At 42.1% G+C, this 11862-nt stretch overlaps 1 protein-coding gene across 1 annotated transcript; it reads right to left on the reverse strand.

The window, feature by feature from the left end:
• Nucleotides 1–1637: 1637 nt before the first annotated feature.
• LOC149196020 (uncharacterized) lies at nt 1638–2243 on the reverse strand. The gene has a single exon (XM_089408112.1). The coding sequence runs from the start codon at nt 2241–2243 to the stop codon at nt 1638–1640; it is 606 nt and encodes a 201-aa protein (XP_089264238.1).
• Nucleotides 2244–11862: the final 9619 nt, after the last annotated feature.

An 11862-nucleotide genomic window follows, 5' to 3' on the forward strand; every position in this document is an offset into this window, starting at 1 on the left:
CTAATTTTCCTTTTGCTGAGTTCCCTTTCCAGCTCCATGGAAATTTGGAGATCTTCATTTGTGAGTACATGGTTACCCGGTTTCCAAATCCTAAAGCCCTTCTCAGATTCCTGAGCCCAGTACCGCCTAATCTTAGCTTGCTGTGTCTCCTCCTCAATGGTGTCCGGTGACAGGTTCAGAACATTGCTAAGAATAGGCATTTGGTTCTAGGCGTCTGTCCAAAATCTAGTGGTGTGACCATTTCTTACCTCCCAAAAACTGTGTTGTTGAATCATTTGAGAGTGTTCTTTGGCTGCATTCCAAATTAGCGATCCTTTATCATTGGGCTTTAATCTAATGAGTTATTCCTGGGGTCGATGATTGGCATACTTTCCCGTCCATAATGTGACCCAGGGTTTACCTGGACTGGTGAGCCATTGCCACCATATTTTGGCTCCCATGATGGCATTGATGTGCTCGGGATCTCTTAGACCAATGCCTCCTTTTGCTTTTGGTTTGCATACAGTGCTCCACTTTACCAGTGCCCATTTTCGATTAGTTGCATTGCTGCCCTAGAGGAAGCCTCTCTGAATATTCCTTAGTCCTTTTAGGACCCACTTTGGTGGAGCCAGGATGGAAAATAAGTACAGCGGCATTGCTTGAAGAACGGCCTTTATGAGCACTGCGCGGCTGACTAAGTTCAAAGCTTTGTGCGTCCACTGGTTGAGACGGGATTCAAGCTTTTCAATAAGGTTGCGCCATGAGGAGTGCTTGATGGCGGAGACAGTAAGGGTATCCCCAAGGTATTTGGAGGGAAGGGTGGCAATAGGGAACCCCAAAATGTGGACTATAGCAGACTTGACAACTGGAGGGGTATTAAAGAAAAAGATCTGCGATTTGGAACAATTGATGCTGGTTCCAGAGGCTTCGGCGAAGTCATTGAGCACGGCTTTAAATCTGGAGGCTTCTTGAATGGAGGGGTAACCAAAGAGCATGGTGTCATCAACAAATTGCTGATGGGAAATGGCAGGCAATTGATGAATGGAGAGACCTCTAAGCTGATGAGTGTGAAGGGCATTATTAATGTGACGTCCCAGTCCTTCAGCCATTAATACAAAGAGGAAGGGGGAGAGAGGGTCCCCTTGCCTTATGCCTCGGGAGGGGGCGAAGGGTCGAGAGGGGATCCCATTCACGAGTATGGAAAAGCTAGTGGAGGAGATAAGGCTTATAACCCAGCGAATCCATGCGGGACTAAAACCGAAAGCAGTTAGCATTTGCTGTACATAATCCCAGTTGAGTTTATCAAATGCTTTGGAAAGGTCAAGTTTTAGGAGCATACCTGCCTGTTTTGAGTGCTTGAGAGTGTGTATGATCTCATGCGAGAGGATGATGTTGTCCATGATCTGTCTCCCCTCCACATATCCTGACTATTCCGGAGAAATGAGCATTGGCAAGAGGGGCTTTAGCCTATTTGCAATGACTTTGGAGATGACTTTGTATATTACGTTGCAGAGTGCGATCGGTCTGAATTTGTCTGGTTTGATCGAGTCCTCCTCTTTTGGGATTAAGGCTATGAAGTTGGAGTTAAGTGAGGGAAGCAACCAGTGGTTCACTCGCGATTCCTCAACCACTTCCCATACTTCCAATTTTATCAATTGCTAGAACTTGTGAAAGAAAGTGGTGGTGAAACCATCCAGGCCGGGAGCTTTACCTTCTTTAAGCTGAGCCATAGCTACGTCCACTTCCTGTGTTTGAATTGGAATGAGGAGGATTTCATTGTGCTCCGCTGTGATTAATTTTGGCACATTGCGTGTGATTCTTTCAATTGAAGGACGTCTGTTGATATCAGGCTCTTGATGGACTTGCTTGAAGTGATTGAGGAATTCCTTCTCAATTTCTTCGTGCTGTTCCACCCTTTCTCCTCCTGACTTTTGAATGTAAGGGATATTATTGCACATTCTACGCTGCACAGTGGTTCTGTGAAAGAATTTGGTGTTTCGTTCTCCCTCTTTTAACCATCTGATTCTGGACTTTTGCTTCCAGTATATCTCCTCCTGCTTTCTTCTCTCCTCAAGCTGATTGTGGATGAGCTGCTCCTGCTTAAGGGTTCTCTCTGTGTGGCTTTCCCTACTTATTTCTTGCTGTAGTTCCTTCAGGGCTTTTTGAAGATCATGTTGCGCCTTGAAGATGTTTCCAAAGGTCTCTCTGTTCCATCGCTTGAGGCAGAGCTTTAGATGTTTGAGTTTCTGTTGGAACTGGTACATCTTGGAGCCATCTGGAGGCCTGAAGGATGTCCATGTAGAGTGAACCAAATCTTTCAGTGAGGGATGGGTGAACCAAAATTCCTCGAAGCGAAAAGGTCTTCTTGTGGTGCTGCCAGGACGTTGCCATTGAAGGGCAACCGGCCAGTGATCGGATCCTGAGTGTGGAAGAATGGTTGCCGAGAAGTCTCCCCCTAGGTGAATCGAGTTGTCTAAGATTAGAAATCGATCTAGCTTGGAGGCTATTTGATGCTTGCCTACTCTTCAGTTGCTCCACGTAAAAGTGCCATTGCAAAAATGTAAATCTATCAGGGATGCGTTCTGGATAAAGTCTTTAAAGTGGGTATTTTCCTGTTCCAGCCTATTTCTGCCTCCAATCTTTTCCTCCAATTTTGTTATCATGTTAAAATCCCCTCCAACAATCCAGAGCAGGTGCCTTCTATTGGAGTTAAGAGCTTCTATGGTGTGGAGGAGAGCAAATTTGTCCTTTGCTTCCTGAGGGAAGCATACATTCGAGAGATTCCCATGTATATTTGTGCCTATTATGTGGAAAGCAGCATGAATTAGACTATGTGAAGCATGAAAGTCCGTGAGGGTAAGTGCTTGAGAGTTCCATGCGATAGCTAGCCCCCCAGATGCGCCAGAGGCATCCACAGCCACCGATTGACATCCTGGCCAGGCTTTTGAGAGGATCATTTCTAGAGTTGAGCTGTTACATTTTGTCTCTTGGAGAAAGCATATTTGCGGCTTTTCCATTCTTAACATATTTTTTAGCATTCTGAGTTTTCCCGAGCTATTGAGCCACCTTAGGTTCCATGAAATGAGCTTCGTGATTCACTATTGGTAGAGGGCTTGTAGTACTTCGTAAGCTTAGCATACATGCCTGAGTCAACCATGATCTTCCCTACCGTTATTGTTCTTTGGAGATCAGTTCTTCTACCTCTTTTTTTGGAGTCTTTTGGAGTTTGGCTTAAATCCCATTGGCTTCCTGCTTGGATACCAAGCTGGTGCTGATGGTATGCTCTGGAAATAACCATTTCCAGTTTGTTAAGCTGAAACTCTGGGATGCTTTCATAAGCTTTCTTTTTGCATGTTGCTTCTAGTTCCAATATATCTAATCCATTTAGATCTATACGCTCCGGTTCTTCCTCCATGCGTTGCATCTGGTTGTCTTCTTCCATGGGCATGTTTGGGCTTTGGAGAGGGTCTGAGGATCCGTCAACCTCCATTTCATTTTCTTTTTCCCCTTGCTTTTCCTTGCTTTCCGAGGGGTTATCTGGGGCTGCTTTGGTTGGAGGTGGATCCGAGGAGGGGGCTGGAGGAGGTGGCTGGGTGGAGGAGGAAGGGATATCAGAGTTGGGGGGAGAGGATGTGTTTTGCTCTTCCGTGGATTGAGCCAGGATTCCAAAGCTATTTCTGACCGCAGGGTCAGAGGTGTTATTTTGCTGGGGTTTCTTCCGTGTTGTTGATTTTTTATGAGCTCGTTTGCAAGTAGGGGCTTTGGTGAAGCCATCATGGGTGAGAGAGTCAGAGGGGTTAGGGGTAGTAGCTTTGACATTTAGGGGGAAATCTCTAAAAAGATTCCCTATGGCATGGCATTTACGGCATTGAAACAGGACATGTTCATAGTCTAAGGGTTGAATCCATTCATAGTCACGGTGAGAGAGACTTACCGATTTTGGCAGAGCTTTTTCCAGACGCATGAAGACGCAGATGCGGGCGTATGATGTGTATCTACGATTTTCATTTCTTCAGCAGCCTTTATGTATTCCCCCAAACCATTTCCAATGTTTCTCAGGATATCCTCACCCCGGTACTCATTTGGGAGTGAGTATAGTCTTATCCAGACCGGAGCCCATGTGAGGTCCTCCTTATCCGAGTTGAATGTGGGTGCCCAGTCCCTTAGGTATAAGCCGGCTGAGTTGAAGAAGTAGGGTCCCTCAACTAGGATTTTGTATTTGTCTTCCAGGCAAAAGAAGATCGTTGTGAAGAATCCTTTTTGTTGGAAATAATACTGAGAGGGGGGGGGGTGAATCAGTATTATCAGATCAATCAAACTTTTCAATTTCATACTCAGAAACATATACGCTACTTCAATTAAGTGAACCCGCGTGTACACGCAACTGTGTCTAATGAAACTCGCGTATATCCAGAGATCTTATAATTTAGTTAGCTTAATCTTCAGTAAGTGCATCAGATCATTATTAAGCATATTAATAGTAAACAGGTGCAGAATAACAGAACAGAACATCACACAAGAGCCACACACATGAACACAAAGATATAAGGTGGAAACCCAATGTGGGTGAAAACCACCTGCTGCAAGTCATCTCAATCTTCTTCTTAATAAGAAAATCCTTTTACAATATTTGTACTGGTGCAGTCTTATACCAGTACGGGAGCTACAACCCCCTTTGCTCTTGTACTAGCCGATCCATTTACTAGTACGCAGGCTGCTACCTGCTACAATGCTCCAAAGATCTCCTTTAGCTTTTGTACTAGCTTAGATACTAGTACGTAGGTGCTTGCCTACAATCTTCTCACCTCCAGGTACCACGTTTCATCAATTTTCAGACTGGATACACTGAAGCACAACACACAATCTGTAAGGCCACTTTTCATCCAATTTTCATACTGGACCCATAACTATCATTGAAGCTCAAAACAATCATCAAACCCTGAATCACTGAAACCCTGTTAACAACAGTCACCAGAACACAGAGCAGACACAGAACTCTGTAATAACCATCAGATCCATCTGCAACTTCAAATATCAAGCTTTACAATGTATACGCTACTTCGATGAATCAAACCCGCGTGTATACGCGCTTTTGCCAAAGACAACCCGCGTACAGATCTAAAAATAATTTCTCATAACTTGCAGTTGTACCAGACATCAGTCATACTCATAACATTTATAGAACAATACATGCGTCAGTATGTAGATCTAGAATAAGCATCATAAAGATAGTTCATTTCAAACCATTTGATCCCGATCTCTCCTTAGATCTAGTTCTCCATCAACCGGTGAGATCTCTCCTTAGCTCAGATCAAGCAATGCATCATCAACCCATAACCCTGCATACTGGATCTAATCCTTCATCAGATATTCAAGACATTTCAGATACATTTGCCTAATGATTTCCTTCTCCTTATATAGCCTTAGGCCTTGTTCAATACCAAGAGCCAAAACCATAGAAATCCAATACCATCAACTTCAAATCTAGGGATCGACACGCCCGTTGAGACACAATGGTCTGAAACCATAGGCACAACTTCCAAGGACTAACCGCCATGGACCAAAGGTACTTTTCCACATACACGCGCTTTTGCTGAAGCCAACCTGCGTGTACACGCGACTTGGGCTTAACGAACCTGCGTGTATGAACTTTCTCTTCTTCTTATAGTCTGATCATCAATTCCTTGCTGCTGACCTTCTGTACTATGATTTGTCATCAGTGAGGTTTGCCATCAAGGACAACACTTATCTCATAATGCCAACAATCTCCCCCTTTGGACTTGATGGCAAAGCTAACTTGTCACACTTAGAACTATCATCTGATTCCTTTGAGCTGTCCTCCATCAGTCACATCTGATATCTCTTCTGAAGATTTATCATCTGATTCCTTTGAGCTGTCCTCCATCAGTCACATCTGATATCTCTTCTGAAGATTCACCCAGTTATACATAAGTGAGATATTCTTCTATGAGAGGGTTGCCATCAAGTACAACACATGCATCATAATGCCAACAATCTCCCCCTTTGGACTTGATGGCAACAACACCAAATCACTCTCCCCCTTTGACATCAAGGGCAAAGGGTGGACCAAGATATTCTCTTCCTTTGCTGAATCATTCCACTGTCCATACTCCCCCTGAGTACCTGCTGAAATCTCTGAATAATCTCCCCCTTTGTATATGCCAAGGTGTACCAATCTGTCAATGCTCCCCCTGAGTACATGCCAAGTCTCTGTACTGCTGAAGTGTGCTGTTCATGCTCTTCCTGACTGTAGGCAAGATCTGCAAAAGATGTTCTTCAAGAAGAACATGACTCTATACATCATAAAAGACCTTCCTATCACCAAAGACTCATACATACATCCATCTCTCAACTAAGTGAGGATATACAAAAATTGACTCATCCACCCAACCAAGTGGGGATACATCAAAAGTTTACATATGACAACCAATCATATTGCATCAATCATCCCAGGCATAGTGGGGAAACCAAAATAGGCCGTTACATGACCTTGACACCATATCATGACATAGAGACAATAGATCTAGACCAAGACTTATGAAAGTCACCAGCAGCATCTGATAATCACCATTCAGATCAGCAACCAAGAGATCCTTCTGTTCTCCTTTCGCCTTTGTTCCTCCTGAAATCAACACCAAATGTGAACTAGAACCAAAAGCTTTAAGATAATGCCAACAATGCATCATTGGAAGATTATCTGCTCCCCCTGAACCTGTGCCAGATGATCTCTGTCAGACCTATATCAGACTTTCTGCAACCAACATCTGTCCCTGCTGATTTCCTTCAAATCTCCATATACGCGTCTGTATACACATAAACAGGCGTATATACGCATATATCCCTTACGCAACACGCGTACACAATATACGCGACTATCCCCTTGTAAACCGGCGTATGCACGCGGATATCCTTTAAACAACACGCGTACACAAATTTCCATATCAGCAACTTGTAAATGTCCTGTAGAGAATAGGTCATCAACCTATAACAAGGTATGTCTGCATCAATTCATCCCTTTGAACAGAATTCAGAGTCATTCACATTGTATCATGTGTGAAACCACCATAGCCATTTCATCAAACTCTACATGATCCAAGTATCATTACTTGGGAACATCTGCATCAATCAACATATGTAAGGATCAACCTATCATCATATAGATAAGAACTCATCACCATGTCTTCAATAAAGCAACTTTGAGTAGTCATCCATGTATCAGCACTATGTATCTTGAGCTCAAATTCTTTTGACAAAGATTCTTGATATCATCATCAGCAACAATCCTTATCCGCATGAGTGCCTGCATCATAACTGTATGATATTTATGCATATGACAACAACAGTATATAAGTGACTCATCATCAAGTGAGGAAGATGTGTATTCAAGCTTTGTACTTCTCCTTGTTCTTATGAAGATCACCATGTAAGCACCATATATGCATCATCAAAGAATCAACCATAAATCTGATCTGAACATCTTCTATGTAACTCCAAGAATCAAATGAGAGTTTATCATAGACAACTCACAACCACATCATAGCAAGATATATCATTTAGCCATATAAGAATCATCACCAAGGACTATTAACCATAATGCCAACAATGAATTATTAAAGGCATATGCTCCCCCTCAACCTGTGCCATCTGTTAGATCTGATCATGCATATATCAGCAATAAGCATCAAGACATCATCATCATCATCAAGTTAGGATCAAAACACTTCTAGACATCTTACAAGTATCAAAACATTTTTACACATCCTCAACAGACTGTAACAAATAATGGACTGAATCATATCAGATCCCTTTTTTGAGCCTGTCCCCACTGCTTTTCCTCAGACTGACATATACGCGACTTTGCAGTGTCGAACTCGCGTATACACGCGACTTCCCTTTAAGGAACTTGCGTATGAGATTCAGGACACTGAAGTTTTACACTTTCAGCTCCCTCTGAGTCTGATATGTCTGTGCTGTGCTGTGTCTCAGTACATTGTGCTGACTGTACTTCCTTCTTCCTCCATATCTTCAAGTGTGATGAGGTTTTCTCATTTCGGTGTGATGTCCATCCTTTGTTCCTGCATTCCTTTGCTATATGTCCAAGCTTGTTACATGCATAACATCTAACATGTTTCATATTCCTCCTGTAGCAATCAGCAACTTTGTGACCATACATATTGCAAGCAAAGCAATATCCATTAAAGTACCTTGATTGAGATGACCTGTCCGCATAATAGTCTTGAACTCTTCTTCTTCTACATCTAGCTACAACGTGTCCAAGATTATGACATACATAACATTCAACATTATTCATAGGAGGAGTAAAAGATTTTCTTTGAAGACTTTCTTTCCTTGGTTGATGATGAGATTGACCTTTCATCTCCTTGTTGATCATTTTGGATTTCTCTTTAGAGTTCCTTGCCTCACCTTGTGAACTAGATTCACCTTCAACAGATTCATGGAAACCAAGACCAGTCTTGATTGCAGGAGACCTTTGACTACTAAGAATATCATCCAAGGCTTTAGTACTATCTTGAAATCTCAAAAGTTTATCCTTTTCTTCTAATTTACCTTTCAAGATATTTACCTCAACTTGAAGTTGTTCCTCCTTTTCTAGACATTGCTTCTTCATGTCTTCTCCATCTTTTCTTCCTTCTTCCATTTGTTGCCTTAGATTGAGTATCTCCTTTTCTTGCTTTTCATACAGATCCTGCTGAATTTGACGAACTCTGAAGGCACATTCCAACTGTGATTTTAAGCTGATGACTTCGTTGTCTTGTTTTTCAATTGCTTGGTGTAGATCTTCATTCTGCTTCTTGGATTCTTCAAGATCTTCCTTTAGTGAGAGGATCATAGCTTCAAGATTTTCATAGTAGCTGGATCTATCTTTGAGTTTCTTGATGGTTGTGCTTCTTTCGTTGACTTCTTTTCTTAATGATGTCACTTCATGCTGCAATTTTTGACATTGGTCTTCCTTGTCCTTGAGTAGCTTTCTTACCTTGTTTCCTTCTTCTAGTTGGGCCTTTAGTTTGGTAACTTCTTCTTTGAAAGCACATTCCCTTTTGTTCAATAGATCTTGTTGATCTTTAACTTTGTCTGCAAGCCTTCTAAACATTGCCTCTATTTGACACTTTTCTTGCTCACCCATAAAAGCATGTTCAGTAGTTTCACTATCACTTCCATCACTTTCACAAGGAAATATAGCAGGAACATCAGAGGATAACACATTCATACCTGATAATGATTCTGAATCTGATTCTGAATCTGAAGAGCTTCTTATACCTAATCCCCAATCGACTCTCCCACTGTCATAGTCCTTCTGAGATGTCTTCTTCTTCTTATGAGCTTTCTTCTTAAGCTTCTTTCCCATTGTTCCACGGATCTCCTTCAAGCGATCAAGCTTCTACCAAAGGACCTGCTCTGATTCCAATTGTTGGAAATAATACTGAGAGGGGGGGGGGGTGAATCAGTATTATCAGATCAATCAAACTTTTCAATTTCATACTCAGAAACATATACGCTACTTCAATTAAGTGAACCCGCGTGTACACGCAACTGTGTCTAATGAAACTCGCGTATATCCAGAGATCTTATAATTTAGTTAGCTTAATCTTCAGTAAGTGCATCAGATCATTATTAAGCATATTAACAGTAAACAGGTGCAGAATAACAGAACAGAACATCACACAAGAGCCACACACATGAACACAAAGATATAAGGTGGAAACCCAATGTGGGTGAAAACCACCTGCTGCAAGTCATCTCAATCTTCTTCTTAATAAGAAAATCCTTTTACAATATTTGTACTGGTGCAGTCTTATACCAGTACGGGAGCTACAACCCCCTTTGCTCTTGTACTAGCCGATCCATTTACTAGTACGCAGGCTGCTACCTGCTACAATGCTCCAAAGATCTCCTTTAGCTTTTGTACTAGCTTAGATACTAGTACGTAGGTGCTTGCCTACAATCTTCTCACCTCCAGGTACCACATTTCATCAATTTTCAGACTGGATACACTGAAGCACAACACACAATCTGTAAGGCCACTTTTCATCCAATTTTCATACTGGACCCATAACTATCATTGAAGCTCAAAACAATCATCAAACCCTGAATCACTGAAACCCTGTTAACAACAGTCACCAGAACACAGAGCAGACACAGAACTCTGTAATAACCATCAGATCCATCTGCAACTTCAAATATCAAGCTTTACAATGTATACGCTACTTCGATGAATCAAACCCGCGTGTATACGCGCTTTTGCCAAAGACAATCCGCGTACAGATCTAAAAATAATTTCTCATAACTTGCAGTTGTACCAGACATCAGTCATACTCATAACATTTATAGAACAATACATGCGTCAGTATGTAGATCTAGAATAAGCATCATAAAGATAGTTCATTTCAAACCATTTGATCCCGATCTCTCCTTAGATCTAGTTCTCCATCAACCGGTGAGATCTCTCCTTAGCTCAGATCAAGCAATGCATCATCAACCCATAACCCTGCATACTGGATCTAATCCTTCATCAGATATTCAAGACATTTCAGATACATTTGCCTAATGATTTCCTTCTCCTTATATAGCCTTAGGCCTTGTTCAATACCAAGAGCCAAAACCATAGAAATCCAATACCATCAACTTCAAATCTAGGGATCGACACGCCCGTCGAGACACAATGGTCCGAAACCATAGGCACAACTTCCAAGGACTAACCGCCATGGACCAAAGGTACTTTTCCACATACACGCGCTTTTGCTGAAGCCAACCTGCGTGTACACGCGACTTGGGCTTAACGAACCTGCGTGTATGAACTTTCTCTTCTTCTTATAGTCTGATCATCAATTCCTTGCTGCTGACCTTCTGTACTATGATTTGTCATCAGTGAGGTTTGCCATCAAGGACAACACTTATCTCATAATGCCAACAATCTCCCCCTTTGGACTTGATGGCAAAGCTAACTTGTCACACTTAGAACTATCATCTGATTCCTTTGAGCTGTCCTCCATCAGTCACATCTGATATCTCTTCTGAAGATTTATCATCTGATTCCTTTGAGCTGTCCTCCATCAGTCACATCTGATATCTCTTCTGAAGATTCACCCAGTTATACATAAGTGAGATATTCTTCTATGAGAGGGTTGCCATCAAGTACAACACATGCATCATAATGCCAACACTTTTGGGCCTAGCTGCAGTGTTACATCGCCCTTAGGCTTCCATTTCGCTGCGATCCAACTATGTAGGGCTTTTTCCGTCGGCCAAAACCTTATAAATTTTTCGATGAGCGCATGATCTATCATAAACTGGATTCTTTCTTCTATTTTTTCTCCTGGCAGTTCGATTCTGGGTCGATCTGTTTCTATTGGTTTGCAGGTGGCCGAGGAGACCTTCGGGGTATCGTCTGGTCAGTTATTCCGCCCTATTTCCTCATCTGCCTTATTTTCCAGTTTGTCCTTGCCATTGCGCTCATGTCGGCGCGGGATCTCTTGGTTGATCACATTCTCGTTGATCGATCCAAAGCGTATCGTTCTTTCGGTTTGGTGTTGCGACTTGTTTTCCATGGGGGAGGTCGCTGTAACCCCCCCTAGTGGTTATCCATTTGCCCTTCTTTCCCTTACAATGCAGTTGAGTGATTTCTGGGTGCAGGGTCAGGTCCGCGATGGCTATCTGCGCAGGTCAGGTTGTGCCGTCTGAGAATAGTACAAAACCCTAGCAGTCAGGCGCCTGTTCCATCGTCCCAGTTTGAGGTCAAGTATTAATGTAATATCCTTTCATTTCAGAAACACAATTATGATGATGAATATTTATATTTTATTCTACATTTACTTCAAATTTAATAAAATTAATTTTTGTAAC

The sequence above is a fragment of the Pinus tabuliformis genome, chromosome 2_2 (genome assembly GCF_031772625.1).
Source record: "Pinus tabuliformis cultivar Carrire ecotype Pingquan chromosome 2_2, CPIR1, whole genome shotgun sequence".
In the NCBI taxonomy this organism is placed as follows: domain Eukaryota; kingdom Viridiplantae; phylum Streptophyta; class Pinopsida; order Pinales; family Pinaceae; genus Pinus; species Pinus tabuliformis.

What these genes read in the sequence shown, in the direction of transcription:
- LOC149196020 (XM_089408112.1), bottom strand. Translation starts at nt 2,243, where the DNA reads ATGTACCAGTTCCAACAGAAACTCAAACATCTAAAGCTCTGCCTCAAG.